This window comes from Suillus paluster (assembly GCF_016628075.1).
Source record: "Suillus paluster strain FC165 chromosome Unknown EDB91scaffold_1, whole genome shotgun sequence".
In the NCBI taxonomy this organism is placed as follows: domain Eukaryota; kingdom Fungi; phylum Basidiomycota; class Agaricomycetes; order Boletales; family Suillaceae; genus Suillus; species Suillus paluster.
In genome coordinates this window covers 625731-652158 of record NW_024537561.1, presented here as the reverse complement: position 1 = coordinate 652158, position 26428 = coordinate 625731, and the positions used below count along the sequence as shown (strand labels likewise).

Genomic DNA, 26428 nt, shown 5'->3' with positions numbered 1-26428 from the left:
ATTTATCAACGTTCGGATAACTATATGTTGTGCGATGAGGGCAAAGTAGCAGTGAGAAAGCAAAAGCATTCACAAAAGATCATTGATGTCCACCGAGTCCCCAAGAGCCCCAGTCCACTTATAATACACCATCGTTATAGGCCCAAGGTTGCTTGAATTTGCCCTTTCCCTTCCCAATCATCTCTGGCTCTGACTCAGGGATGCTGAACCCCCGAAGTAGTTCACCCGCGGGAACAGGTGCCTCCCACACTCGTATTGTGCCATCGTCCGAACACGATGCAAACATGCGTTTGTTGCGGGGGTTCCAGGCTACAGAATTCACACTTCCAAGGCCGTGACCTTCTAGTACCTCCAGAAGTGCCCCCGTGTCACGATGCCAAACATAGACATTGCGATCTGGAGGTGTTTTGCGTGAGCACGAACTAGCAAAAAACCATGAACGTCGGTATACCTTCACTCCCGCTAACAACGAAGTTGCCATCGATGCCACCAAAGCAACTGCGGATGACATGGTGACCCTGGCGCTGCCCGGTAAACTTGCGTGCAAGCCGGAGCTCTTGCAAGTCCCACAGATGTATTTCCTTTGATGCATAATCAGTGACAAGGCTGGGCTTGATACAAGAAGGAGGTAATCACATCTGGAGCGTGGTTAATTAATGCATACCGAGAATCCTCGGAAATCTTCACGCTAGTAAGTTCACCCTCCATGTGGATAGACCTGTGCACAAAGATCGATGAGCAAAGATATGAAATAAACATGCTTAAACGTACAGTTCAACCTGTCCTGTCTTGAGATCGTAGACGATCATCCGATTCTCTGACGAACGCGGCCCCATCGAATTACCGGTGCCATTGGATACAAGAGGTGGCGATGGCTCGCGGACCTGGCCTTGGGAAAGTGACCCCAAAGTTGGTGGAGGGTTGTATCCCATCCCAACAGCGACCAGGCGCTTCACGTCAGGAGTCACTGCAGCGTCAGTAACACGTATGGCTACGTCATTCCATGATTCCCGTAGTTCGCCTTCCATGTCCTGATAAAGGCGAGGTGAGGTGTGATAGCATGGGTTGCAATGAGCGTACCCATAATACGATCTTGCGATCAAGGCTGCCTGACATAAACCCTGAGCCATCGGGTAGCCACACCAGGGCGGATACCGTCTCAGCATGACTCTCGAGCGTCTTCATCAGAGCTCCAGTCTACAGCTCATGAGTGACTTCAAAACAACGTGAGAATGTAAAGCTAACCTTTGTATTCCATAGCAAAATGAGGTGGTCCGCAGACGTAGACAAAATGGAGTCGTCTAATGACCAAGCCAAACAACCAACAGGATATGGGTGATCGCGCAAGATGAATTCCGCTATACAATCCCGGGATGATGGTTCTCCCTCGAGCTGCAAGGAAAAAAATCAGCATGTTGAATGATACGGTCCAGTGCAACTAACCCCAATGCGCCAAATAATGGCAGTCTTGTCTTTACTTGCGCTTGCAAGATGGGTACCATCGTGACTCCAGGCTACGTTCCACACCTCATCTGAATGGACTTCGAGGATGGTGGTTGTTATACGAGGGAAAGCCTCCATGTCGCACATATGGTCACTGAATAGTGAGAATGAAGTCGAGTCCGCAGGTGAGTTGTGGTAGAGGCAACGATGTCGCTGATATAGTCGCGACTGTGTGAGAAGGGTAGAAAAGCGGCGTTGGGGAATCATGATCGAAGAAGGTATATAATCTATGAGGCAAGACGTCAATAGCTTGAACAAATTCATGTGGAAGCACAAAGAGATATATCCACCGGGATCTCATACTGACGTTGTAGATCATCAAGAAGTTGTCGCCGTGATGTTCCCGACGCCCCATCCCAAGATGCACGTCGACGCAGATCCTCAGGACCTGAACACATCATCAAGCTGGATGAAAGTTATCATGAATGCACCATGTGAAAATATGTCAAAGAGCGCACCTAGACAATACGTGGAGTTCTTCCTGTTCTGACATCGTGCTGTAAGGTGCCAAATCATTCCGCAGGACCTGCAACGCAGCGGTGGTCTTTCGAGCCTCCAGCAATTCAAGATATTTCTGCTTCCCAATGAGAAACCGTGCATCCTAAAAATAGAACAATCAGTGACCGAGGAGCAGGTCTGTCGTACAAGGATGTGTATACCAGAAGAGCGTCTTCATCAGTCACCCCGAGTTGAACGAGCAGAGGCTCTGCGTTGGCCCAGGCGCCGCGCAGAATATGTTGCCGAAATTCCGACACCTCAGGTGCTTCTAACGAGTACCCTGACTCTGCCTCGAGAGTGGCAGCGGATTCTCTGAAGGAAAGATGATAAGGGAAGATGATGTGAGTGAGAAAAGCCACTTACATGTATCCGACGTCTCTAAGACTCTGGATAACTAATCTCACGAATTCTTCTCGATCAAGATATGGGTCGTCGTAGAGCGTGGTGCCTGGCAGTGACACTCGCATAATGGACGAGTTATGTTTGGCGAGGCCATTCCCCATGGATGGAGATCCGTTCGAAGTAGTGCCATTTGACACTGGAGCAGAGTGGCCCATTCTCCTTCTTTATTCCATTGGAATGACCAGCCTTGTCCAAGGTGACGCAAGACGGGCCTGCCTCTGGTACGTAATCATATGAAGACGACAAACTAGAAATATTATCAGATTCAGGAATTCGCATGGTGGTCTAGAGGCGATCCAATGAAGCGCAGACTATGGTTGACTGCTGTCAGAGAGGTTGATGTGAAGTCGGGAGTATTTAGACTATCGATTCTTTGTCGTTTGCGGGGCCTTGAGACCTCAGTATCTAGATATAAAAACGCAAGAACAGAATATATAGTTAGTGGAAATGATCAAGGGGCTTTGAAACCAATCGAGGCGCACCTGTTGATGCAGCAGATTGCACGTCACCCACAGATTCCTCGAGCTGTGACCGGTGTCTGGTAGACGGTATCGAAATAGGTCTATGGGCTTGTACACTGACTGCCCTTGATTGTGTTGAAGTAGACTGGCTGTGACTTTCAACCGTTGGATATTCCAGGCTTGGGGACGGCCCTAGGCTTGTAGGACGAGTGTCCTCTGCGGTATTCAGCTGAGTAAGTGGATCAATGATGGCAAGTTGATGGGTCCGTAGCTAGCTATGTCATGCAGCACCAAAAGGTGCAAATTCGAAACTAGAATATTTGTGGGTTGTTTCTGGATGATTTGGGGTAGCTGGTAAAGGAGGGATACCTGATGAAGACACAAGCTTGATGGGTTGCTGAAGGGGACTTGAGAGTCCTGCAGTCCAGTAAGTTCCCAAAATGGAAGTCCGCCGTCGCGTGTCGAGGTTCGCACAGCTTCCTGGCTAACCATGCGGGTACAAGGTCAGAGTAACTCTACTACGTTTATTCTCTCAGCATTTCCTTCCTATGTCCAACTTCGCCGTCATGTTTGCTTGCTGGGTGGATGCGTTACCGGAGTCTTTGACTTATCTTTAGCTCACAAATTACCATGAAACACGTTACATATCAGCAAATGGAATGGATCGGAGCTGATACATGATAGGCCCTTGCAGGAATCTAATGATTGGAGCTCAGGGTTGCGCGTTTGCAACGAGGTGCATGCCGCCGCTTCCATCTTTCAGATCTATACTAGTCACGGAAGTCTCGTCCGTGTTCACGAAAGCACCGAGGTAGCCGCAATATGTGTGGTATACTCTCGCTGGCAGGAGACAACTATTGCATAATCACCACACGTTCACAATCTTGTTCGAAAGTCACAAGGGACAACATCAATGGAACTTTGAGAAATCGTGTCATGATATCTGCATTGCTCGGTTCAGTCAGAAGAATTTTCACACCAATTACCATGCACAGAGCGAATATTATTGTGCAATCTTAGTACGGTACTTATAATCCTTTTGTTTTGATGATGTGACTAGTAAAGACAGAACGTCGAAAGACAATGCGAAATGCAGTAGCTAAGTACGATGAATGCTTTGTGTTTTAAACGTGACAACCGCGAATAAGTAATGAATGGTGATGCGAAGACGAAGAATGTGTGTTGTGATTTCCGTAAGTTTTTGTCTGTCGTGTACTTTGATGATATAGATATGTTACGTATGGCCGATATAGAAGGGTAAGTGGAGAGCCGGTCCGGTTATTTTTGAGTGCAATGTGGCGAGAAAACGAGGAAGCGATAGAGTTGAGTCGATCATGGTCGTAGGCAGAGCCGAGGAGGTCGTTTACGCGGACCATTGCTTTTGTCACGCCCGAGGTGCAAAAATATATCGGCGTGGCATGGATAACAAGAAATGTGGAGTTTTGGGTGGGTACGGTCACAGAGGGCTGGCACCAACGCCACGCTGGCGCTCTCGCTCTCGTAGGCCACTCCTGCCATTCCCATAACCCGGCGCATCACGCGAGCTCGGTCCGCCAAGCTCGTTTCGCTTGAAGCGACCCCGGCGCTCGTGCGTCTCACTGATGGAACCGGCAACAAAAGGTGTTTCGTCAAATTGCTGCATGGAGGACATCATCTTGGGAAGTGGTGATGAGTTGCGCCGTACACTTGGACGACCTCGAGGCAACGGAGCACAGGTCCAATCAAAAACTTGCTCAACGCTGCTGCGGCTATCCTGACGTTCGCGAGGGCCAGGAACCAGGGTTTGCTGGCGTGCACGAGAACGAGAATTGGAGCGACTACTCTGGGATACATCTGGTTCACGTCGTCGTCCGCGGGGTGTCGCTTCCAGAGCGGGGCGAAAGCCAGAGACGGCTAGCAATGAAGCTAATTTTGGTGTAGGGGGAGAAACACGATTGACTGTGTTTCCTGAACTGCTGGAAGGTGGCGGCGAACTGCGCTGGGCAGAGCTGACCTGCAGAAGAGAAAAATATGCAGGGAGACTCGCACGGTTGCGGGTCTTTTTAGACTTGGAGGTAACAGTGAGCTTGTGACGCTCCCGCTCTTGCTCCGAAAGTTTTTCGTTAAAGCTACGAGGGAGATCGCTCATGGAGTCGGCGTCATCTTCGGCAGATGAATGAACTTGTCCAAAACCGGAGCTAGACGTGGAAGAGGTTCGGCGGTGAAGAAGGGGAATGGTTGAATGGTTGTTGGTAGCCGATGGCTGGCGAGTGTAGCTAAGTCCTGAGGACTTACACGGATGCAAGAAGCCTGCGGACCGTGCGAACCCGTCGCCGGATACACCTGAATCCAAACTAACATCTCCTGCCTTCGTCGTCAATACCAACAGAAGCATAGCCTTCCTCTTCTGCATCAGTAAAGAGGGACCACGAAGCAGAAGACGTGGAAGAAGACGAGACGGAATACCGACCTCGCTTCTGAAAATTGTTACTGAGTGCGGTTCCTAATGCAGACGGCATGAGTGCTGGAACCTCGCCACCAGGTGCATAGTCGATGTATGGAGAGGAAAGGGCGCTGCTGGCAGAAGAGATGGACGGAGAATTGTACATGTCTGAATTTTCGCATTCATCACTGCAATACGCACGACTTGATACGAGAAAGTCAGTCAAGACAAGCTAACAGGGCATAGGGAAGTGCATACCCATCATCGCGGAGGTGTTTGGAGCATGTGAGGCAGATCTCCTCGAACATGAGGCTTTGTGGGCAACAAAGGGTACCACGCAGGTAAAGAACTAGACTAGGTTGTCAATGCTTGAGACGACAGGTTTAGAGTACGCTGTCGTAGGCGTCGTCGAAAGGCGATGAAAGGACGTATGAGAAGAAAAAGGACAAGGAACTGAACGGCCTTAAATACGGGGCGGTACGAGGAATAGAATATTTCATAAATTAATAATTCCGATGACTCAATTCAGACAAGACCAGGAATTTCAGCTTGAGTCAAAGCGTGTGATCTCACCGAAGGGGGAGGGACCTAAGGAACCACGTCACACTTGCACATCAGATCTACCCGTGAACTTCACTTACCATTTATGGGTTACCTTCTAATTTGTCATCAGCACGACATCTTCTCCGCAGATTCAACCATTGTTCTTTACCAACCATCATCATACTAGTTCTTTAGCGACATATTAGTTCAAACGTTCAATTCTTTGCAATTCGGTGTATACCACACCAAATCTATGCGGCAGCGTGATCTTATCATCGTGTTTCGTCGTCGCACGTTTGATTGCGCGACTATAGGTACCACTTGATGAATCGCGCGTGCGTTATGTCAATTACTTAAATCAAAGTTTGGGGGTCGACCAAGGGTTGACTGAGGTTAACCCTCGCTGGAGGACAGCATATTTACTAACTTACCTGTGCTGAACACGTGAAAAGGTGTGAAAGTGATGTGACGGAATTCAGGCGTGCCCAGGTATATCACAGCAGGTCCGTTTATTCGCCCTCAGAAGTCCGTGCTAATCGATTCAATGAATATATCCATCCCACCCGGTTCTGGCACGCAGACAAAAGGGCCCATCTGCGAGTGACAGTACCACGGGTGAGATTCATTTCGTTCGCACGTAAAAAATGTTGAGGATGGAAATAGTATGTAGCTCGTCACCCGAGGGTTATAGCGAAAGCCTCGAACAGTTCCTGCGGCATGCAGGTACCCTAAAATCGTGCATCTTGAACTTTCATATGTACTGGCCAGTCGCACGGTTACGACCTTAAGGGTGAGGACCAGAGCAGTCGATGCTCACATCGCTTTCTCAGCGATTGGTAAAGGGCTCTGCGACCCGAACCGACCCTAATTAGAGCCGGCTCGTCGGCGGTGGCAAGATTATTGATGGAGATTCACCCTCGTTTCTACCTCAATTTGGAACCGCTGTGGCCCAGTGTGTTGTCCCCGCCGGCCAATATTAACACCATTGGACACCACTCAGTGCGTCATAACGGGGACCTGATACCCAGTGGGTCAGAAGAGCCTGGTGACTCAAACAGCACCCATACGTCATCGTCATGGACTTGCGAATCTCGAGTTCAGGACTTGCAGCATGATCTTGGCAGGAGGTACAGCATGCTTATGTCAGCGTGACGGTTGTTAATATTCTCCGGATTTCGGAATTTCTTCCTCGATTTTCGTTTCCCCACATTTCGCAGGATCCTCATCCGAACTGAGTAACTAGTTGCGGGTCCCGTGCCAACGTAAGGGAACAAAGAGACACACAAGTTTCGATGGTTCCGATACGGCTCCATATTTGAAACTACCAGACGAGCACGGCATCCCGTGCAAGGTCTGGCAAGGTTGATCCTGGTTGATCCGCGCCAGAACAACGGGATCGGGGAATGGAGGACCTGTCAGGCCTTCAGGCATGCACATTTTTAGGATTATCAGGATTAGACTAGTAATACGCCAAGTGGAACACTAGAATGTTCTGGCCGCTTCTTAATTCTCAACAGGAGAATTTGCCAGAATCCATCGTTGCTATCCGAATTGCAATCGCCTACCACATATTAACTATCAAGGTGATATAGGGACCGCAGGTGGAACTTCATCACGAGAATCACTAGTCTCACGCTCCTCCACACTATGGGACGGTGTCGATGCGGAATTACTTCCCGTTATTTTTGGAGCGACACAGTTGGGGGGGTCTGCTTCTGAAAGTAGGGAGTGATTTGCGTCTTCGGGAAGGGTTGGGAGCACATCCTTCTCTGCTGCATCTATATCTAAGGAAGGAGATTCCGCTTGCTTGAAGCCTACTATCCTGCGGGCGCGAGAATTGCCTCGTGCAGGTGGCACCACTCTATCAAGATTTGGGCTTCCATTTCGATGTTCTTCCACAGTGGCAGCATCAGCAGGTACCTCCTGAGGAGGAGGCGGCGGCGGCGGGCTAGGTGTCGGAGACGAATTGACTGCCGGAAGCGGCTTGTCTGGCTTGACACTATCTCTCCGTGACAGAAGGCCCTTTATGCGCTCGTTAGGACTTGCTGTAGCTCTGATGTTACTGAACGTAGACTTGCGAGGCAAAGTCTTTTCCGCGACCAGATTCTTGAGCATGTTCGTGGGCGCGCCAACGTTCTTGAGAATAGAAAATTTCTCATGAAGGTAGTTCGCATCAGCGAGCATTCTGTAAAAATCGTCACAAGGGGCAAAGTTAAGAGTACTATTTTAGTCACCTGTTTTTTGCTTCTTGACTTTGTAAGTCAATCTTGCTGTATTCTTCGGATAGGCGGTGATTGATCGCAGCGACAACCTGAGACATGACATACTGTGCGGCGGATCATGACTGTGAGCGAACTTGGTTAGCACATACAGAGCCAGTATCACTAACCTCCACAACTGGTGCAGTCAGGTACCTCGAAAGTACCTTGTGAAGCGTGACAGTCTCCTTGACGAGAAGTTCCATGTAATCATTGGCACCTTCTCCCTGCTTTAGCCGATCCCAATCGACGTTCTATTCGCACTCGGGGTTAGCTTTCAATGCCCCAAACTACGATGTAGATTACGGCAAAGGGCGTAAAACTTGCCTGTAAGGATTTGACATGTGCACTAGTGCGGTCGCCCATAATAGCAATCAATTTCGAATGGATTTCACTCTGATGCTCCTGGAAGTCCTACATTTAGGACAGGAATGAGATTCTGATACGATATGCAGCGGTTCCGGACGTACCCTCTTGAGTTTATCAAATTCGATGAGCATCACCGCCTGGTTTGGGCTAAGGTGGCGACGGAAGGTTTCTCGCACGTACGGAATGAGTGCGATCATTATTGACAGGGACTGTGATGCCAGTGCTGGAGAGATAAGATCAATGGTTCTTAGTTGTCAGGGACGACAAACAATACCTACCAAGATGTTTTGCGGTGATGTTTTTCAAACCAGCCGACCGCATCGCCCCAGCGCCCAGGACGACCTGACAGGTCCTAGAGTTATACGCCTTCAGAAACTCTATGACTCGACCCATCGTATCGATGTTAAGCATGGAGAGGTTGACGACGAGCTTAAGGTAATCGAATAACAGGCTGAGGACAGCGCCTGTGGCAGAAACACAGAAGTACGGTCGTTCTTCTATTCGAAGATACTTGGATGACGGTGTGGATCCATTCGAATTGCTCGAAGGAGGCTGAGATGGTAACGGGCTTGGGGCCGAAGTCGAGCTATCTGTCTCTCCTACGATAAGCTCAGGGGAGTCCCGAACTGCGGAATCTACCAGGACATCTGCCATGTGCTGCAGCGCTGCAGGCACTTCTGACATCGGATTCCACTGTTCATCTTCAACGAGCTTCGCCGATTGGCTGATTCGGGCCTGATGGAAAGCCTGTAGAAAGTGCTTCGCCTAGAAGGCACATGATATTATTATCGCATCTGATTGGGTTACTGATAGATAAAGGTACGTACCTGACCAAGGACCACTCCCCTCAGCCCCATGATCATCCGCCGGCATATCACTTCGCACTGCACCACGAAACTCCACGAAGTGTTGAAGAAGGTAAGGAAGTCAGGAAGATCAAGTTGCGCATGCTGTTCGGATCGATATCCAATAAGTACCGCGGCTAGCTTGTTTGAGAGGTCCGCAGATGAAGATAGAATGTCTAAGAGTTCTTCTTGCAGTGAGGTGATGTCTACTGATGGTTTGTGCGCCCTGTGAGATATTAACCAGGAGATATGGAAGCACAATGAGCGATAAGGCGGAGAATGATGAACGAAAAGTCTTACTGCAAACTTCGTAACACTTCTATTAGTATGCCATTTTGGGCCTGGATGCCTTTGATACCGTTCAGAAGACTCGTATACAGCTGCGAGAGAAGCGATAGGAACTCCGCGTGCTCTTTGGAGCGAAGAAGATTTACAAGTCCACTGAAATGAGCACAGAAAAATTGATAATAGTACGCGGAAAGTTACCGTCCCACGTACCTTGGGGCAGCCTTAGGATCTTTAGACTCCTCTTCATCCGTATTGAAAGACGGCAGGTGCTAGAGAACCATCAATGATCATTCACCATTAAAGTGCCGAGCACATACATGCTTGACGATACCTTGCAATTCACTGGTCACAACTTCTCTCCAGGAAACAGTAGCTTCGCGAATTCCCTTAGTGCGTAAAAGGCCTTGAAGAACGGGCCGCAGCCTATCCTTTAAGGACAGATTCACGTTACCATTCCGCTCAGGTGCTGCATTCACTCGTTCTAGTAAGTCAAGCTTCAACACACTGACGAGTTCCGTGGTAAGCGAGGACGCTATCTCCATGGTCAATGCACGAAGGTGCACAGGAAGAGAAGAGAAGGCGATCAATGAGGACACCGGTATCGATGGAGTCTTCCTAGTCCCTTCACTTTCCGGGGGAGGCGATTCCGGCATAGATGGAAGAGGCGACAATCGTCCGTTGGTGGGGACACGAACAAGTTCCGCTCGAGCTTTCCTGCCAGAAACTGCAGGCTGCCCTTCAGCAGCTGCAGGATCCCAGAGTGCTTCCACGCCTTCAATGACTGTCAAAGCCTCGCCCCATTGTCCCGCCGCAACTAATCCCTTTGCCACCCCAGTCATCTCCAGCACAGCCCCTACCTCTTTGACACCACTACTGATAGATTCGAGATTGAGCAGTTTGCTTTCTGTCCTCACGATTTCTAGTCCTCGTTTAGCGCCTTTTTCATCAACCTCCTTGAGTAGTCCGCGGAGCTTTGATATTCGATCAAGACATTCTTCCGATTCGGTCTGCAGGTCTTGCAAGTTGGTTAATGCCGCAAAGAATGATGTGGACCGAAGAGCAAATTTCCCGAACAAGGTGCTGTTCAATGGTATCTGCATGATGTGACAACTTCTCAAGAAGAGGGAGGGAGTACGAAAGTGACGAAGGGTCTGAGGAAGCTTCGTCTTCTTCCTGGCGTTCTATGACGGCATTGAATGTCTGTGGGTCACCAAGATTAAATTGAGCATCAAAGAAGACCTCAGGGACGGAGCCGAGAGGTGTTAATAGCTTTCCTGCCCGAGGCGTACGTGGCGTAAGTGGAGTGTCCGCTGAAGGACGAGGACTAAATGATGCGTCCAACGAAGCCTGGCTATCCCGACCAAGTTGCATGTTTCGCTCGAATCTTTCCCATTCCGGCGCAATGGCCCGAAGATATGGATCGAAGTCCTTGCGCTTGACGCGTGGTAAATCAGAAGGGGGCACAGCTGGGAGGGAGGAATGGGCTTTTGGAGGGGCCTGGCGTCTATGAGGATTATTAAGAACGGTTGATATCGCTGGGAACAATAAGCATCACGCATCATAGAATGGCAGGAGCCTAGGGCAGCCTACCGTTGAATCCCTGCGTTGAGCTACTCCATTCCTGGGGCAAAGCGCCGAGGGCAATATTTGCAGTTGATAGATTGGGCAGTTCAAGGCGAAAAGGTGTTGCGAAATAGTCACCTCCACGACCTTCAGTGGTCTCTGAAACGCTCCCTGGACCTCGGGCACGAGAAGCTGTATCCCAGTTTAAGCGGAATGGACGTGCAGTGTGTGGTATTTCTGGTAAAGCGCCCACAGGCGAGGCTGGCCTAGAGGGGCTCGACACATAATCAGACATACTCTATACGGTTGTGTGCAAGTTCGGTAGACGGAGGGCACAGGCGAACTTTAGACGAAGGGCAGAGGCAAACTCCAGACTTGAGGAGGACGTGGCCCAAACACGAAGTGAAAGTTAGAGGAGTAAAGCCAGCTTGTCAGGTCTACTAAGGTTGCTAGTCGTTTGCCACGTCGACGCGAACGTCAGTCGCTCAGTGAGCAAGCCAGTTGGTAAACTACTTATGCATGCTTGGGGTCATCGTGAATTCTGTACCATAAAAGGATAGTTTAGTGGTAAATTTCTTCATTTTGGAGGCAATCTTTTCATATATTAGGTGTAGTTTAGTACCAAAGTGACTTCGAGAAATAATCCAGGGGAGACTGTTTTCGAAGCATGGCATCCACGTTCAGTCTTCCTGAACCGCTCCAGAGGTTCCTCAGCAAGTTCCCCCTGCACACGTACCCGCCAATAGAAGTCACAGCAAAAAATCCCTTGCAAAGGCCTACATTATGGATTGCACCTCCCCGAACAACTGCAATCGACCAAAACACTAACTCTGATATTCTGAGCGCAGACGTGGAATGTCTCAAATGGCAGGCATATATCGCCTTGCGTGGGCTCACGAACGTCGCAGTCCGGTGGGACATCTCTCCAGAAGGTGGAATCGATGGTCGTTTGCCTTGCCTACATACTCCTGCATTCGATGCCAAAGATGAGCTGTTAGCACCACGCGGTATCCCTGGTTGGGTGGATGGACGGGTTCACGGTGGGAACGATCCGCTGAACGGTTACAAGGATGGATCTCTCCAAGACGAGAGCCACGCATGGGTCTCCTTGCTCGAGGGTGTCGTGCATGCTGCCTTGGTGTGTGCATTTTGTCTGATGTGTAAGACCACATCCTGATTGTTATTGCCAGGTTCTATCAGAACCTCCACAACCTGTCCTTTCTCAACTCTTCCAGACAGCCGCCGCTGGAGGGATGGCCATAGCAGTCACTCTTAGCCCACCACCTGCTCCTCTCACTGGCTTGAGCTCACTTCTACCATCATATGGAACAAATATTTCACTGTCATCCATCCAAGGCCAGTATGCGGAGGCCATCGCTTCACTCTCAGAACGGCTTGGAACTGACACATGGTTTCTTGGCTCAGAGTAAGTCACTATCCTATTTGCCAAGTCAGCGGGTGTGATCACTGACACGACGCAGAAATCCTACTGCCTTAGATGCACTTGCATTCGCGTACCTACACAGTCTTTTCAATAGCAAGGATAGCACGAGAATTGAGGTCACTCGACGCGTGAACCTTGTTGCCTGGGAGCAGAGAGTACGGACACAAGTAGAGGCAGCGTTCACCGTAGCCTAGTGGTCCGATCCTGTCGTCGATGATTGTGTATTTAAGCATACTGTACTTGCCTCTACCAGCATTTTAACCTGCAGAACCAGAACATACACATCTAAAAAGATGTTTAGATTTTAGCCTTTCCAACGCCATTTCCATTGACGTTCTTGTGTCCATTGGGTTTTCCCTGAAACCTTTTCGTAAGCGCAGCTATCATCTTGGCGAACCTGACAATGAGGTTCATGAGCATAAATTAGCCCTGAAGACAAAGACAATTGAAGTCTCACCAGAACCAGTTGAGCCCTTGGAGCAAGACATTGCCACCTCCGTAAATGATAACGTATGGAGTCGAAACTTGGTCGTACACCCCATTCAAAGTCACGAAAAAGTCATACGACTGCATAGGAAACGTCAGTTCTGACGTGCACCAAAGTGAAGTCGACACCGACCATTTTTGCGCCCCAGAGGCAGCGTACAAAGAAGAAGGTCGCAATAAGAACAATGCCGTTGACAAGCTGAAGGGTACTGCCTGTCTTTCCAGTCTTGTCCAAGAACCTGCAGGCGAAGCCCGTTTGCATCACTATGAGCATGCTAGATCATGGCTTACCAATGGATGTTCAAAAACACAGTGCTCCTGTGAACAGTTTGAACGAAAGGAATGGGACATCTGCAGTGGTTTGTACTTACAGCTCCCAGAACAAGAAGCGTACCCCATAGTAAGGAACAAAGGGCGTCTGAATGGACGTGTTATCTACCGTGAAGTTCTGATATGATCACATTACGCACAAATGCAAAGCCATATATTAAAAGGCATGAAATGCCTGGGGCTGTGTCAGAATCAAGCTTGTGAAGAGACTCATCGGACACGTACCATGGAAAACGAATCCAATGTCACTGAAGTGGATGATCGATTCCAGTGTGTCCCAGATGAAGTAACTGAAGTTTCAAGTCAAGTCAGAAATTTGGTGGCGTTCGCTGACAGTCGGCTCACCCCGTTGCGACAGCTATCACAAACCCGGCATTTTCGTCCCAACCAAACGCGCGGTTTTCGTTAAGACTCGGAAGAGTGAGGCAGCGCCCGGCGAGAAATATGATTATGATAGCATGGACGAACGATGCGACACGTATGTCCCTGCGATTGTCAATTCTTTTCTGGTCTACAGGTGTGGCGTAGTAGTCAACCTCACCAGTTGTTCCGCGCTCTCTTTCCCGCTTTGCCATACGACACAGGAAAGAGCGCTCCGCTCACAGTGGGTGACAGACGATAGTGCACGACAGAGAAGAACACGAAGGAGAGCAAGATCACATCGGCAAAGTCAGATACCTTGCTGAGGCCTAGTTTCTGGGCGACTGGCGCTGCAAACTCCCGTATTTGCAGCCGCACGTCTTTAATCATGGCAGGAAGAGAACAACGGAAGGTGTGAAATAAGCGTTACGAGAAGCGTTCGTGAATCGTGGTCAGCGTGTTTGGCAGTGTACTTCCCAAAAGTTTATGCGCAGCGCCAGCGAGTACAGTACCTGTTCCCTCCACGTTATCTCAGAGGGTACAATGGACGAGTATATGTGCAGGAGTTCACAAAGAGACATTGTCTGTTTGTTGGTTTATATGAAACGCAGAGCTAAGAGGACATAAGAACAAAGTGACAGGACAATACGCCTGGTAATGATGGTAGAGAGCTCAGATCGATCGAAAGCTGTTTCAAATTGTCCACTTCATACACAAGTCTTGGCTCAGAATAATATGTAGTAAATGGCTTCATTGTTAAGGTTCTCTTCCCCAACATATATATATCACATAGATGCACTTCCAGCCGAAACAAAAACCGATAAAAACAAATAACACACTAAGCTATGCAAAAAGTGAGATAATGACCATGCATAGAGCGAAATGCTCGAAGTGGATAAAAAGAGACCTTGGGATGACTTAAGCGACAAAGGGTTTGTGGTTCCAAGCAATATGTGTACGACTGGAGTGTGAGAATGTGCACATTGGCAAGCCATGAAGCATCGTCCGTTGGTTTTGGAATGTCATGCGGACAAGGGGATGTAGGATATGTTAAATGAGCGTGGGCAGTTCGAGCTGTGTATAGGATGCGTGGGGGCGTTCGCTCAGGAAAGGTCGGTTTGGGGTCTGAATCTCTCTCCGTAGCCAGAAAATGAAAGGGGTATGTCACAGTGGGGGGTATAAGGAGCGACACATCACATCACGATACAGTTGCAGCCTGTTTGCGGCGGTGCGTATGGGTCCTCACCCTTTCCAACGGGTCCCCACACAGACGGTACCTGAAAATACGCAGTATGAGCGCAAATCACATAGGGCACAGGCACGCGAGACAAAATTTATTGATAGTAAAGGCACTAAAGGTATCAGGAATACAAACGCACCAGGTGGTCTTTTGTAGTCTTGCAATAACGAATTAAACTGTGATGCAGAGAGCGACGGTAAGATCATCTGTGCCTGGCTGTGGTGGGAATAAAATGGAGCCGTACCTTGCGCTGGCTTCGCTCACTCTCATTCGGGGTCGCGCAAGATCCTCTCGCAGTCTTTGATTATGTTCTGTGAGCCTGCGAAGCTTCAGCTCTGACATAGACTGCTTATGTGGACGAGCGTTCATGATGAAATAGAGCAGAAATCGAGAACGAAGAAGTTGAAGAAGCGCAGGAAATCTGAAAGAAGGGAGCCAAGTATGCGACTGTAAAAGATAGACGGCTTATAAGCAAAGAAACTAACAGAAATGAACAAAAAAACAACTCACCTGCCCACCGGGCCAAGATGTACGGGGAGAGAAACGAAGAACGCAGACCAGTGGGACATACCGCGTCGGAGTTCTAATATAACCAAGGTTGTTACTGCCAAGTTATTAACTGCACTGCACGATAATCTCTTACACCGACTCATGGCGCGTTATTCATCCCCAAATAACAGAAAGTCGAACTCTCGAATGCGGTCAAGTATGTCGAAAGCATTCAAGTCACGTCAGATACTATCTATGCGGTCATTCTTCATGAACGTTACTGATAGCAAGATTCTCCCGTTCTGCAGCGGTTAATTCAGACAAATCACGCTTGTTGGGCCGCAACAGACTTGTTTCACCATTGAAGAAGCTTCGGACGCGACATAAATGCATTTGCGAGTCTCCTACATCAGAAGAACTCCTCAGCTTCAGCGAATATCGCGAAGAAGACCAATTCAGCAACGGGGATGACTGGCATCCATGAACACCAGGATCAAGATGACGAAGACGATTCCGCGGACTCTGATTGGGACGAACACACCCTAATTGCTCTCCTGGACGACGGGTGTGTGAAATTGACTAACTTTACAACCTCGAGCGATTGCTTCATCCCTCATCATCATATCTCAGGGAGGAGGCTCCCGATCTTGAAGATGGTGCAGCTATTGTTAACCGACTCCAGCCAGCGTTCACTGCTCATGGGCGGGACGTGAAAAAGCGGTTCAGGGATACTCTCATTCCAGTGATTACTCGAGTAGGAGAGGCTCACAAACTTTTCTCGCATGAGATCCACCCAACCTTGCTTCGTGGAGCTGCCCTGTTTCACAACAACTCAAGGGCCCTCGAAGATGCTGCAAGACGCGAACACGATCAAGTGGTTTCGACGTTTGCTCGGATGAAAGTTAGTTTGCGAAAGTCATCTTATCTCCTCTATAATTCAGCAACGAATTTCCAGGAAGCGCTTGGAGGGATATCTCTTCAGCTCCAAGATGTATGCGCTGAGAGTGACCAGCTCTTTGGTGAATACGAGAAGGTCATCAACAGACATGGTATTTTTTCCTGGCCTTTTTGGATTGTGAGCCTGACCACAGAACGGTCCTTCCGTGTAGTCCAACTACTCAGAGATTACGCGAAAACGGTTCCTGGGGATATCGAAAGACTCATATCGAAACGTGACAAGACGCACAAGTCGGTCGCAGCCGAAGATCATGCAAAAGCCAAGGAGAAACTCCTGCGAGGGATCCTGGACAGATACTGAGCGTAGTTTGCCTTTTATTGCCCGTCATGTACCTTGCCCGGACTTCGATCATGTCACTTTACTGATTCTGCTCTCCAATGCCAGTGAACTCATCACGGAATTCTCGTATCATCTGCATGACTTACGTTGTTATTTAATTGCTACTCTTCAGGCTGTTTTCTTACTGTTACTGGTTATAATTAATCGAGGCTCAGGCTGTTCTAGATACTTATAACGTGCCTTGTATCTGGCGCATTGCCTGGGCCTCAGTCAAGGAGCTGAATGGTAGAGTGGATGTACTTTTCCAGTTAAGATTATCAGCTCTGCACGGTTGTCGACCCACTCATACGAAACCAACGTACTTGCCTTGAACACTGAATGCCGTCAGGAGTAGAAAAGAATTTTGTTCACAAAATACAATTGTCCAAATGCGGAAATTATCATTTCAAAGCCGCCTCAGTCAAACCGGGTAATTGCACCATTACAGACTTGTCTCCCCACCGTGATCACCACTCCACCGTCTAATCCTGTGGTATCCTAGTTTCTTGACCTTTCGCAGTACGACACGCAATTTTAGTTGTAAGGCGGTCTATACAAAACTGGTGGGTACTTTGGTGGTCAAAAGCCTATGTCGACCATATCTCACAGTTTTTGCTAATCAAGGACTTTTACTACAAACTCTTGCCTTCTCCCGTCCTGAAATTCCACAAGCATGAGCTCACGAGGTGGAAGGCAGTCAATGTCGGAGCTGCGGTATCGTAGGCTGCTGGAGCACAACCAGCGCCTTCGAGAAGATTTGGCAAGGCCAAGAATTCGGGTTAGTGAAGCTGCCGCTAGGTGAGATTCTGCTCTTTTTGTACTGTGGAAAACCAAACTAACTCTTTCATAGTCTAATTCGCTACTGCAAGACGACGAAAGATCATCTGGTATGTTTTCTTTATGATGAGGCATTTTGCGCTGAACGTATGATGACCGAAATTTACCTGCTCAGGTTCCGTCTGTGTGGGGTCCAGTCACCAAGGCAGATGACGTGTATGGTCAACAAAAATCTGGAGGGGGCTGTTGTTCGATACAATAACCTGGACGGCTTTGCATATCTTCATTGACCCGTCTATATGTTAGCGCCTGACACAGTTCTCGCTTATACCGCTGCATTATGATGTGGACCCACTGCTTCATTGACCCCGATAGTTTTTTATCTCTTACCTGTACCTATATTCAACCTTTCATCATTGTAACAAACTCTACGCTATGCTTTCAATGTTTTGATACATTTTTTGGAACCCAGAGGGGTATGGAACATGTGCAATCATGTTCATCATATAAGAATATGCATCTTCTACAGCTTGGCTAAGAATTGTCTAATGCCGCCTTCATTCAAGGCTCCAACAAACTGGTCAACCTTCTTGCCGTCTTTGAATGCTATAACGGTTGGCAGCGCTCGCACCTGATGCATGTCAGAGACGAGAACTCTTAATTCATGGCGAAGAATGCGCACCTGGTACTTTGCTGCAAGGTCAAACTCTACGTCTGTGTCCACCGTGACCAGCTCCAGCGAACAGGCCACTACCAGTCTTCACAGTCGCATCAGCTGGTCAATTTTTCAAGCAAGGGCGAAATCATCTTGCAAGGGTTGCACCAACTACACGCTTGTCAGCAAATGCTAAACGCCAATGATGTCCAAAGTTATTGCGCACTCTGCATAGAAGTCAACCAGGATGACTTTATGACTTGCAGACGGGTTTAGAGCGACTTTGTCGAAGGTCTGGAAATGTCAAATGCATGTAGCGCTTGTGGTTATACTGACCCAGCTCGTGCTATGATACTAACAGGGTGCTTGCCTTGGCATCGGCATTTAGGAAATGCTCTTGGGATTTCCAAGATCGATGGAAATGACGTAGACTATTAGAGCGCAATGCACGTCCCGTCGTCGATGCTAAGTGCAGCCGTGTGGAAGTTTTGAAGGTGACAGATAACATTGGAGGTCCGAGGAACACTTGGAAATTTCAGGGTGTTTCCTCAGACGTCACGGTCTAAACCGTAGTAAATGTCTGAATCTATTCCCACGTTCTCACGGTTAACCTCCTTAGCTCTTTGTGTTGGTCCAATAAGTAAAATTATTGGATCCCCTGCACCTGAGAGGTCCATGCGGTGTCGTGGGTAGGATTCACGTCGTACATGTCGTCAGTCTGTGTCGAAGCAGCAGGAAGCAGCAGTCATGATTCACTGATTGATCAGCACTTGATTGTGTTTACATATATTTATCTTATTGAATAATAATAATAAAATTAATCCAAAGTTAATCAGTATGACCGGCTTCAACTTTGCATATCTCTACCATGCCGGTCCGCTCACTCCCTCCCCCAACCAAAAGACGGAAGACTACTGTTGAATCCGTTTCAATAAAATCTTTGGAAGCTCAACTGACCTCCGCCGTCACCGACAATGGCACCCTTAACCCACTCGCGGATCTGCTCATGCTGGCTCATGGCACGTCAGACGCGAGAGAAATGTCTAAAGCAGTCTACAGTATTTATCGCGTATTCGTCTTGATAATCTCTCGTGGAATGCTAGTTCACGGGGGTGATGATGCTGCCAAACAAGTGCGCAAGTGGATATGGGAGAAGCTGGATTCATACGTAGAATTGCTCGTCGGTTTACTGCAAGATGAAGAACCAGCGCTGAGGGTGCGTATCAGATTAATGTTGATCTTGCCTCGTGTTCTCACGTCTACTCTAGAAATCATCGCTGGAAATACTTTTTTCACTTTTGAAGCATCTCTCAACCTCATTGACCAAGTCTGCCCCGACCCCACAACCGCAATTTCACCTTTCACACTTTAAACACATAGTGCACGGGATCCTACTGTGCCCACCGTCCCCTCGATCAAAAGGAAGCAGTAAGCATGATTCCAAGACGAAGCTGGACGTCAGAGAGAACTTCGTGGAGGTATGGTTCAGCGTCTACGATGATATACGATGGTGTTTTTTGCGAGAAGCAACGTAAGGCTCGTACAAAATCAATATGCAGTGCTTAATTCCCCTTTAGAACTGTGCTCTCGAAGTATTCATCTACAGAGTATCCTCAACTGCTCGACAACCTGCTCTCCATTATGGAAAAGTTGTCAACATTTCCGACGGATCAGTCGGAGCTCAGCGCATGGTGGGTGGAAGAACTCGGCGCAAAACCTCCAAAACATAAAACCGCCAAGGGAGATACTGAAGAGGAGGATGACCCAGAACCAGTGGACGAAAACGACGAGGATGACTGGCGCAAATTTTTTGATGAGGATTCCAACGTGAAAGATACGAAAAAACCAAGTATCAAGGCCCGGGCTCACACCCTGACATTCCACCAGTCTCTTCACTCTCTTCAAGCTCATCGAGCTGTGTTCACGCGATCGTGGCTAAACTTTCTACCCCACCTGTCATCAGTCTCCACATCCTCCAACCGAGCCCTCACAACGAGAGCATTAAATATAATGCACCGTGGTGTCTTGCCACATCTCACTAGGCCTGTACTTGTCATGGATTGGATAAGCGCGTGCGTGGATCTTGGTGAGGCAAAATTATGGGTTTCAACACGGTTTATTAAGGCGTTTCTCTAGGAGAAACCGTTGGACTTCTGGCACTCAATGCTTTGTTCACCTTAATGCGAGATTATAATCTGTAAGTGCGAATCTTCAAATGACACAATTTAGGTCTTACTACCTGTCCCGGCTGCAGAGATTACCCTTCATTCTTCACTCGATTATACGCATTCCTCCATCGTGATGTTCTACACTTGAAGCACCGCGCCCGGTTTTTCCGCCTAACTGAGTTGTTTCTGAGTTCTACGTAAGACCCATTTCCATAATTGCTAGGTGTTGTCACTGAGACAACGCAGGCATTTACCTGCAACTTTATTGGCATCGTTTGTCAAGAGGTTGTCCAGGTTATCGCTCAACGCTCCTCCGGCGGCTATTATCATGATAATACCTTTCACATACAATATTCTCAAGCGGCATCCGGCCCTGATGGTAATGATACACAGAACTGAAGACAATACTGGCACAGACACAGGTACGCATGCAGTTCCTTCTTGGCAAGCAATAACTAATCATAATGTCTGACAGACCCGTTCATTGCCGAAGAGCCAAATCCCAACTCCACCAACGCACTTGATTCTTCATTATGGGAGCTTCACTCTCATATCCATCACTATGACTCTGCAGTGTCAACCATGGCTCGCATTTTTGCAGAGGCTTTCACCAAGCCAGGTTATTCAATGGAGGATTTCCTCGATCACACGTACGGAACGGTAAGAGATGATCCTTTGTTCTCTTGTACGCGCGCTTACAATGTCGCAGTTGATTGAAACCGAGGTTAGACGTAAAATCAAAAAGGAACCTGCGTTGGCTATGACGCTGAGGAAAGATCTGTTTCCGATGTCAGATGTAGTGAATGCAGACGACAGTGTATCTGGCCGAGATGTGGTTAGCGAATTCTGGGTCTTTGGATAGATACCGCGGTACACTGTAGCAGATATTCTAGTTTGGAAACAAGAACAGGTATTGGCATCGACCCTGATGCATGACGCGTACCACCCATATACATTGTCCTCAGGCTGAGTTCATGATGTGTAAATAGGATCAAACATACCAGTATTGATTCCGTCTAACGTCGAGTGCTAAAGTCGAGCTGCGTCCACTTCCACCAGATAGATGGATTCAATCAGAGTTTCAAAGGTGCGTTGCGTGCGGAATGCACCATTGATGCGCTCAACAGTGCGTGTGCAGGTGGAGAAGGTATTATGTGGCAAGTCCGGTAGCGCTCAATATGGATCTTTACACCTCACTGCCCATCACCTTATATTTCGGTATGAGGATGCTGAGAAGGAGGAGATGTGGGCGAGTTCTACATTCCGGCTCACGGCATGCTGCACTTGATAACTCGTACTGCAGGTACCTTACCCGCTGATATCTCTTGTATTGAAGCTCCCGCAAACGTTGCATGGACAGAGTCCGCTAACATTCCACACTCGAATGTTTGAAACGTTTTCACTATCGTTCGAGAAGGAGCGGGACACTATAGACGTATTCGAAAGTGTCAAAGAGCTGACCGTGTGTAGTGAGTGTCCAATCTCTCGATTTAAGTCACATTGATCGCTAACATTTATTAGCCTCCGTCAACCAGCTGTATGCGTTCTTCTACACTCCTAGCCCGCCGTTTAATGCTACGGGTGGATGGTCTATTTACTCTCCAAGAGAAGAATTCGGCCGTATGGGCGTTGGAACTCGTACGAAAGCTTGGCGATTCACTGACATCAACAAGGATCACACTGTAAGTATCAGACTTCCCTGTTGAATCGCTGTGTGTGTAAATAATAATCCAAAGTTCTCGCCTACCTACCCTTCACGACTGGTCGTGCCGACTCGCATCAGTGACTCAACGTTGCGATACGCGTCCAAATACCGCAGCAAATGCCGAATACCTGCACTGACCTACTTACACTGGGCAAACTTTGTCAGTAGCTTGGTGCCTCAGTCAGGGCAAAGTGTTAATTTTACTTTATACAGGGCAGCATCACGAGATCAAGCCAGCCGATGGTGGGCATTAAGCAGAACCGCTCACTTCAAGATGAGAAGCTCGTCGAAGCTGTCTTTCAGTCTCATCATTTCTCGGAATCACGCCCGTCAGGCGGCGCGGTTTACGGTGCCACCAGCACGAATTTAATAGTTGACGCACGGCCGACTGCCAATGCTGTGGCTAACACAGCCAAAGGTGCAGGCACGGAAATCATGGATCATTACAAGGACGCCAAGAAGGTTTATTCGGGCATAGACCACATACATACCATGCGGGAGTCCCTTGCCAAGATCGTGGACGTATTGCGCGAAGCGGATAACGTAGCTGCGAGCGTTACTGGTAGCCTGCCTGGTGAAGCACAACAGCTTATTGTAGTCGACCGGCAGGCGCTGCGTCGTTCTGGATGGCTCAGACACATGTCGAATATACTGGAGAGCACAGCCCTCATTGTTCGCAACATTCACATCAATTCGTCACATGTCCTCATCCATTGCTCTGATGGCTGGGATCGAACGTCTCAGTTATCTGCGTTGGCCCAGTTATGCTTGGATCCATATTACCGCACCATTCGAGGTTTCCAGATACTGATTGAGAAAGATTGGGTGTCATTTGGGCACAAATTTCTTGATCGGTGCGGACACCTCTCCTCCGACAAATTCTTTACCTCGTTACCAGAAACCGGGGGGACGAATAGCGGCGCTGATGCTGCACAAGCCTTCTTAGTTTCCGTCCAGAATCGATTCACTTCCCAAAGCCACCTGAAGGAGACGAGCCCCTGTTTTCACCAATTCCTGGAATGCGTCCGTCAGCTGCAGCGGCAGTACCCCTCTCGTTTTGAGTTTAATGAGCGCTTCCTCCGCCAACTGCTGTATCACCTCTATTCGTGCCAGTTCGGCACTTTCTTATACAATTGTGAACGCGAACGACGAGCTGGTGAAGATGGCGCTGTTCCCTCGGAGCGAACAGCTTGTATCTGGGATTTTTTCAACTCCACCACAGAGCTAGAGCTGAACAAGAATGACGCATACGACCCCTCTTTGGATGAACCATCCAGTAGAGATCCTTCGGCTGACATGGGTGTTCTCTATCCAAATGCCAAGGATATTCGTTTTTGGCACGAGCTTTATGGCAGGACAGAGGAGGAGATGAATGGGAGGATAGTTATCTCTCAAACGAAGGAGGGCCCCGAATTCACATCCCCAATCGATTCCATAGAAGATGATCCTATCAATTCAATCAGTGTTCCTGCAGGAATACCGCTTCCACCGTCCCCTGCTAGAACGCCAAATCTTTCGAATCCTTCTGCCGTACCATCCAACGTTGCAAATGCGTCTGAAACCCTGACTGCAGGCCTTCGTGGACTATGGTCTTCATTACCAGACATTCCTCAGAGAGTAACTGGTGATAATATTGCAGCTCCATCCCCCTCGTCGCTACGGCCTTCTGGCCCTCCCCTTCGACCATCCTCTCCAGGAAGTATTTCTTCATCCCTGGGTCGCACTCGGACGGCCAATTCCGCGGATATGTTTTCGAATACCGGAGTGAGATCAGTGTGGGGGAAATTATCTTCGAATGCCACCGCGGCATTCTCAGCAATGCAGGATGTCTATGATGGGGTTGCGAAAGATTTGAAGACCTTGCCGAGGCCATCAGGAGATAACGAAGAGATCCCAGGAAAGACTTCTGAGCTTCAACCTCGTGAGCGCCTTGGAGACGGAGAGCGCTCTACTTATCGTGGAACTAGTCAGGCATACCCTGCCGGCTCATCATATAACCCTTGGGATAGTATGAAACCCCCAAAAGCTATACAAGTCCTTCCCTCCGACAATCCCTGGAGTACGACTAGGTCTCGGTCGCCTAGACAAATCTCCTTATCAGGAGATCTCTTTGACGGGAAATCATTACCGCTTGACCCAACAGTCGCACATCCACCCCGTCACAGCTCGTCAGAATCCCATATATCTGGGCAGGACCATAACATCGGTGTGCCCTATCCCACGGTTGTGTCTGATGAGAGCCCTGTTTTAGAACACGAAGATAAACAATCCTCGACAAATACAGATCCTCTTGGTGTAGGATTTTTGTAATAATTAATTCGTTTGACTATCAAGCTACTATCAGGCCCTTAGGATTTACCCACACTACACTTCCCGATTAAACATTTTCCCTCCAACGTCCATCATTTGATGTCTCATGGGAACCCAGTGCCACGTCTGCTCACGTCTGAGTCTGCTATCAACTGTTATCAGTTTGTTTCGGAGGATGCAGTACGTTGTATTTTCGCAAGATAGCAGAAGATGGCGTGATGGTGGGCTTACATAAGCGACATAGATCATTTAATTGTTTTTCGCGCAACGCTTGGTCTCACATCTTCTTTCACTCCTTCCCAACTCCTTCTCTTGTTTATTTCGACGTCTTCAATGGCTGCTAACGGAAACGCGCGTGCTGCTCTTGCACCTGGGCATCTTTTATTCACCTCTGAGTCTGTAGGCGAAGGTCATCCCGGTTGGTTTTTTTTCGTTGTCGCACTGTTGCAAGGAAACTAATCTATACCAGACAAAATCTGTGACCAGGTTTCCGATGCCATTGTGAATACCCAAACGATAGTAATCATTGCGGAAGACGATTTAATCAGTTTTACAGCTTGATGCCTGCCTCGAGCAAGATCCATTTTCAAAGGTCGCTTGTGAGACCGCGTCGAAGACCGGCATGATCATGGTCTTTGGAGAGATCACCACCAAAGCCCAGATCGATTTCCAAAAAGTTATTCGCAACACAATCAAACAGATTGGTTACGATGACTCTTCCAAAGGCTTCGACTACAAGACCTGCAACATTCTTGTTGCCATCGAGCAGCAGTCCCCTGATATCGCTCAGGGTCTGGACCATGGCTCTCTGGAAGACCACGGTGCTGGTGACCAGGGTATCATGTTCGGTTATGCTACCGATGAGACCCCAGAATTAATGCCTTTGACCATCATGCTCGCACACAAGCTTAACCGTGCCATGGCCGATGCTCGCCGATCAGGTCTTCTGCCTTGGTTGCGCCCCGACTCCAAGACTCAAGGTCACCGTCGAGTACAAGAAAGAGGGTGGTGCAATGATCCCCCTGCGTGTGGACACGGTAGTTATTTCGACCCAGCACGCAGAGGAAATCTCCACCGACGAGCTTCGCAAAGAAATTATGAGCAAAATCATCAAGCAGGTCATCCCCGCGAACCTACTTGATGATCGCATCGTCTACCACGTACGTGAATTGTTATTTCTGGTGGCGGTTGTAACTCACCATCTGGACTAGATTCAACCATCTGGCCGCTTTGTCATTGGTGGTCCCCAGGGTGATGCCGGTCTCACTGGCCGTAAGATCATTGTGGACACCTACGGTGGTTGGGGTGCACACGGTGGAGGAGCCTTCTCAGGCAAAGACTTCTCCAAGGTTGACCGTTCCGCAGCATACACCGCTCGTTGGATCGGTATGTTCATCCGTCTTAGATCAATTATTCAGTATTTGAAATTTCGCGCAGCCAAATCTCTCGTTGCCGCTGGCCTCGCTCGCCGCTGCCTTGTTCAGCTCTCATATGCTATCGGTGTTGCCGAACCCTTGTCTATCTACGTTGACACGTACGGCACTGGCAAGAAGTCGGACGAGGAGCTCGAGGCTATCATTCGCAAGAACTGGGATCTCCGTCCTGGTGTCATGGGTAAGTGTACTCCGCGTGGAGAAGGACGAATGACGAATGCTTTCTAGTGCGTGAGCTTGACCTCCAGAAACCCCACTACCTCAGGACCGCGTCTTATGGCCACTTCGGTATGTTCTCGAAGCTTTTGGGGCATGTAGTGCAGAAGCTGATTGCTATACAGGTAACCCAGCATACACCTGGGAGAAGCCTAAACAGCTCAAGTTGTAATCACTCTTTTGTCTCACTGGGTCCTGTAGAATTTTTTTCATCTAGCATAGGAAGTTCATCCTTCCCTCATTCATCATCGCACGCACCTATCTGTAGATTATTGCACACCATCATCACCTCCTACTCCCCAGCCGCTACGCTGTTTATTATCACGACCATTACCCGGGACTTTGCCAAGATCCCCACTACGCTGCATGTTGCTGATGCCCTACCTA

The 26428-nt window shown here is 48.6% G+C and overlaps 12 protein-coding genes across 12 annotated transcripts; 6 read left to right on the top strand and 6 right to left on the bottom strand.

Annotated features, from left to right (window-relative positions):
- Window positions 1–69: 69 nt before the first annotated feature.
- EDB91DRAFT_13584 (WD40-repeat-containing domain protein) lies at window positions 70–2785 on the bottom strand. The gene is made up of 11 exons (XM_041326179.1): window positions 2365–2785; window positions 2163–2313; window positions 1962–2104; window positions 1811–1908; window positions 1444–1730; window positions 1246–1392; window positions 1081–1197; window positions 772–1031; window positions 637–718; window positions 452–581; window positions 70–396 (listed from the first exon to the last, which is right to left on the bottom strand). The coding sequence occupies exons 1-11, from the start codon at window positions 2556–2558 to the stop codon at window positions 119–121; spliced, it is 1887 nt and encodes a 628-aa protein (XP_041184241.1). The 5' UTR covers window positions 2559–2785; the 3' UTR covers window positions 70–118.
- Window positions 2786–4320: 1535 nt separating this feature from the next.
- Window positions 4321–5972, bottom strand: EDB91DRAFT_1212934 (uncharacterized protein; the record flags this gene model as incomplete). The annotated part of the gene is given in 4 exon segments (XM_041320770.1): window positions 4321–5207; window positions 5227–5489; window positions 5545–5874; window positions 5928–5972. The coding sequence occupies 3 exon segments, from the start codon at window positions 5592–5594 to the stop codon at window positions 4321–4323; spliced, it is 1200 nt and encodes a 399-aa protein (XP_041184240.1). The 5' UTR covers window positions 5595–5874; window positions 5928–5972.
- Window positions 5973–7629: 1657 nt separating this feature from the next.
- EDB91DRAFT_1092528 (Vps54-like protein-domain-containing protein) lies at window positions 7630–11662 on the bottom strand. Its single transcript, XM_041316744.1, has 12 exons — window positions 11180–11662; window positions 10643–11124; window positions 9907–10596; window positions 9800–9858; window positions 9602–9742; window positions 9284–9527; window positions 8735–9221; window positions 8558–8679; window positions 8415–8501; window positions 8175–8341; window positions 7908–8050; window positions 7630–7851 (listed from the first exon to the last, which is right to left on the bottom strand). The coding sequence occupies exons 1-12, from the start codon at window positions 11445–11447 to the stop codon at window positions 7829–7831; spliced, it is 2913 nt and encodes a 970-aa protein (XP_041184239.1). The 5' UTR covers window positions 11448–11662; the 3' UTR covers window positions 7630–7828.
- Window positions 11663–11819: 157 nt separating this feature from the next.
- On the top strand, window positions 11820–12790 carry EDB91DRAFT_1241480 (uncharacterized protein; the record flags this gene model as incomplete). Its single annotated transcript, XM_041322083.1, has 3 exons — window positions 11820–12290; window positions 12343–12578; window positions 12634–12790. The coding sequence occupies 3 exons, from the start codon at window positions 11820–11822 to the stop codon at window positions 12788–12790; spliced, it is 864 nt and encodes a 287-aa protein (XP_041184238.1).
- On the bottom strand, window positions 12601–14273 carry EDB91DRAFT_13153 (DUF887-domain-containing protein). The gene is made up of 9 exons (XM_041325161.1): window positions 13954–14273; window positions 13758–13898; window positions 13638–13702; window positions 13553–13587; window positions 13454–13500; window positions 13374–13400; window positions 13216–13321; window positions 13054–13163; window positions 12601–12993 (listed from the first exon to the last, which is right to left on the bottom strand). Exons 1-9 carry the CDS (start codon window positions 14160–14162, stop codon window positions 12894–12896), a joined length of 840 nt encoding a protein of 279 aa, XP_041184237.1. The 5' UTR covers window positions 14163–14273; the 3' UTR covers window positions 12601–12893.
- A 692-nt stretch (window positions 14274–14965) lies between these two features.
- EDB91DRAFT_1233229 (G-protein gamma-like domain-containing protein) lies at window positions 14966–15381 on the bottom strand (the record flags this gene model as incomplete). The annotated part of the gene is made up of 3 exons (XM_041321083.1): window positions 14966–15049; window positions 15152–15188; window positions 15257–15381. The coding sequence occupies 3 exons, from the start codon at window positions 15379–15381 to the stop codon at window positions 14966–14968; spliced, it is 246 nt and encodes an 81-aa protein (XP_041184236.1).
- A 221-nt stretch (window positions 15382–15602) lies between these two features.
- On the top strand, window positions 15603–17163 carry EDB91DRAFT_1092499 (uncharacterized protein). The gene is made up of 5 exons (XM_041316743.1): window positions 15603–15742; window positions 15810–15853; window positions 15993–16066; window positions 16132–16402; window positions 16457–17163. The coding sequence occupies exons 1-5, from the start codon at window positions 15664–15666 to the stop codon at window positions 16757–16759; spliced, it is 771 nt and encodes a 256-aa protein (XP_041184235.1). The 5' UTR covers window positions 15603–15663; the 3' UTR covers window positions 16760–17163.
- A 55-nt stretch (window positions 17164–17218) lies between these two features.
- EDB91DRAFT_1092496 (G-protein gamma subunit) lies at window positions 17219–18040 on the top strand. Its single transcript, XM_041316742.1, has 4 exons — window positions 17219–17340; window positions 17402–17575; window positions 17628–17664; window positions 17730–18040. The coding sequence occupies exons 2-4, from the start codon at window positions 17451–17453 to the stop codon at window positions 17814–17816; spliced, it is 249 nt and encodes an 82-aa protein (XP_041184234.1). The 5' UTR covers window positions 17219–17340; window positions 17402–17450; the 3' UTR covers window positions 17817–18040.
- EDB91DRAFT_1092493 (uncharacterized protein) lies at window positions 18041–18942 on the bottom strand. Its single transcript, XM_041316741.1, has 2 exons — window positions 18569–18942; window positions 18041–18312 (listed from the first exon to the last, which is right to left on the bottom strand). Exons 1-2 carry the CDS (start codon window positions 18715–18717, stop codon window positions 18078–18080), a joined length of 384 nt encoding a protein of 127 aa, XP_041184233.1. The 5' UTR covers window positions 18718–18942; the 3' UTR covers window positions 18041–18077.
- Window positions 18943–19068: 126 nt separating this feature from the next.
- Window positions 19069–21370, top strand: EDB91DRAFT_1092491 (CBF/Mak21 family-domain-containing protein). Its single transcript, XM_041316740.1, has 8 exons — window positions 19069–19425; window positions 19478–19740; window positions 19787–20295; window positions 20346–20406; window positions 20464–20574; window positions 20624–20799; window positions 20853–21037; window positions 21087–21370. Exons 1-8 carry the CDS (start codon window positions 19078–19080, stop codon window positions 21237–21239), a joined length of 1806 nt encoding a protein of 601 aa, XP_041184232.1. The 5' UTR covers window positions 19069–19077; the 3' UTR covers window positions 21240–21370.
- Window positions 21353–24802, top strand: EDB91DRAFT_12629 (phosphatases II). Its single transcript, XM_041324435.1, has 6 exons — window positions 21353–21464; window positions 21516–21626; window positions 21681–21846; window positions 21899–22059; window positions 22114–22242; window positions 22296–24802. Exons 1-6 carry the CDS (start codon window positions 21441–21443, stop codon window positions 24390–24392), a joined length of 2688 nt encoding a protein of 895 aa, XP_041184231.1. The 5' UTR covers window positions 21353–21440; the 3' UTR covers window positions 24393–24802.
- Window positions 24726–26213, top strand: EDB91DRAFT_1233225 (methionine adenosyltransferase; the record flags this gene model as incomplete). Its single annotated transcript, XM_041321082.1, has 8 exons — window positions 24726–24810; window positions 24862–24893; window positions 24949–25372; window positions 25395–25552; window positions 25604–25778; window positions 25830–26006; window positions 26054–26113; window positions 26167–26213. 8 exons carry the CDS (start codon window positions 24726–24728, stop codon window positions 26211–26213), a joined length of 1158 nt encoding a protein of 385 aa, XP_041184230.1.
- Window positions 26214–26428: the final 215 nt, after the last annotated feature.

What these genes read in the sequence shown, in the direction of transcription:
- EDB91DRAFT_12629 (XM_041324435.1), top strand. Translation starts at nt 21,441, where the DNA reads ATGGATTCAATCAGAGTTTCAAAG. An exon ending in ATTCAATCAGAGTTTCAAAG is followed by an intron (nt 21,465 to 21,515) that starts GTGCGTTGCGTG and finishes GTGCGTGTGCAG; the next exon opens with GTGGAGAAGGTATTATGTGG. An exon ending in CTGAGAAGGAGGAGATGTGG is followed by an intron (nt 21,627 to 21,680) that starts GCGAGTTCTACA and finishes CTCGTACTGCAG; the next exon opens with GTACCTTACCCGCTGATATC.
- EDB91DRAFT_1092499 (XM_041316743.1), top strand. Translation starts at nt 15,664, where the DNA reads ATGGCGCGTTATTCATCCCCAAATAACAGAAAGTCGAACTCTCGAATG. An exon ending in GTCGAAAGCATTCAAGTCAC is followed by an intron (nt 15,743 to 15,809) that starts GTCAGATACTAT and finishes CCCGTTCTGCAG; the next exon opens with CGGTTAATTCAGACAAATCA. An exon ending in CGACGTTTGCTCGGATGAAA is followed by an intron (nt 16,403 to 16,456) that starts GTTAGTTTGCGA and finishes ACGAATTTCCAG; the next exon opens with GAAGCGCTTGGAGGGATATC.
- EDB91DRAFT_1092493 (XM_041316741.1), bottom strand. Translation starts at nt 18,717, where the DNA reads ATGTTATCTGTCACCTTCAAAACTTCCACACGGCTGCACTTAGCATCG. An exon ending in GATGCCAAGGCAAGCACCCT is followed by an intron (nt 18,313 to 18,568) that starts GTTAGTATCATA and finishes GCGACTGTGAAG; the next exon opens with ACTGGTAGTGGCCTGTTCGC.
- EDB91DRAFT_13584 (XM_041326179.1), bottom strand. Translation starts at nt 2,558, where the DNA reads ATGGGCCACTCTGCTCCAGTGTCAAATGGCACTACTTCGAACGGATCT. An exon ending in AAGACAGGACAGGTTGAACT is followed by an intron (nt 719 to 771) that starts GTACGTTTAAGC and finishes CTTTGTGCACAG; the next exon opens with GTCTATCCACATGGAGGGTG. An exon ending in TAATTAACCACGCTCCAGAT is followed by an intron (nt 582 to 636) that starts GTGATTACCTCC and finishes TATGCATCAAAG; the next exon opens with GAAATACATCTGTGGGACTT.
- EDB91DRAFT_13153 (XM_041325161.1), bottom strand. Translation starts at nt 14,162, where the DNA reads ATGATTAAAGACGTGCGGCTGCAAATACGGGAGTTTGCAGCGCCAGTC. An exon ending in GTGATAGCTGTCGCAACGGG is followed by an intron (nt 13,703 to 13,757) that starts GTGAGCCGACTG and finishes TTGAAACTTCAG; the next exon opens with TTACTTCATCTGGGACACAC. An exon ending in CGCTTCTTGTTCTGGGAGCT is followed by an intron (nt 13,401 to 13,453) that starts GTAAGTACAAAC and finishes AACTGTTCACAG; the next exon opens with GAGCACTGTGTTTTTGAACA.
- EDB91DRAFT_1092491 (XM_041316740.1), top strand. Translation starts at nt 19,078, where the DNA reads ATGCCGGTCCGCTCACTCCCTCCCCCAACCAAAAGACGGAAGACTACT. An exon ending in TGTTTTTTGCGAGAAGCAAC is followed by an intron (nt 19,741 to 19,786) that starts GTAAGGCTCGTA and finishes ATTCCCCTTTAG; the next exon opens with AACTGTGCTCTCGAAGTATT. An exon ending in CAATACTGGCACAGACACAG is followed by an intron (nt 20,800 to 20,852) that starts GTACGCATGCAG and finishes AATGTCTGACAG; the next exon opens with ACCCGTTCATTGCCGAAGAG.
- EDB91DRAFT_1092528 (XM_041316744.1), bottom strand. Translation starts at nt 11,447, where the DNA reads ATGTCTGATTATGTGTCGAGCCCCTCTAGGCCAGCCTCGCCTGTGGGC. An exon ending in AATTTGATAAACTCAAGAGG is followed by an intron (nt 8,502 to 8,557) that starts GTACGTCCGGAA and finishes TCCTAAATGTAG; the next exon opens with GACTTCCAGGAGCATCAGAG. An exon ending in CGCGGAAAAGACTTTGCCTC is followed by an intron (nt 7,852 to 7,907) that starts GCAAGTCTACGT and finishes GAGCGCATAAAG; the next exon opens with GGCCTTCTGTCACGGAGAGA.
- EDB91DRAFT_1092496 (XM_041316742.1), top strand. Translation starts at nt 17,451, where the DNA reads ATGAGCTCACGAGGTGGAAGGCAGTCAATGTCGGAGCTGCGGTATCGT. An exon ending in GTTAGTGAAGCTGCCGCTAG is followed by an intron (nt 17,576 to 17,627) that starts GTGAGATTCTGC and finishes ACTCTTTCATAG; the next exon opens with TCTAATTCGCTACTGCAAGA. An exon ending in AGACGACGAAAGATCATCTG is followed by an intron (nt 17,665 to 17,729) that starts GTATGTTTTCTT and finishes TTACCTGCTCAG; the next exon opens with GTTCCGTCTGTGTGGGGTCC.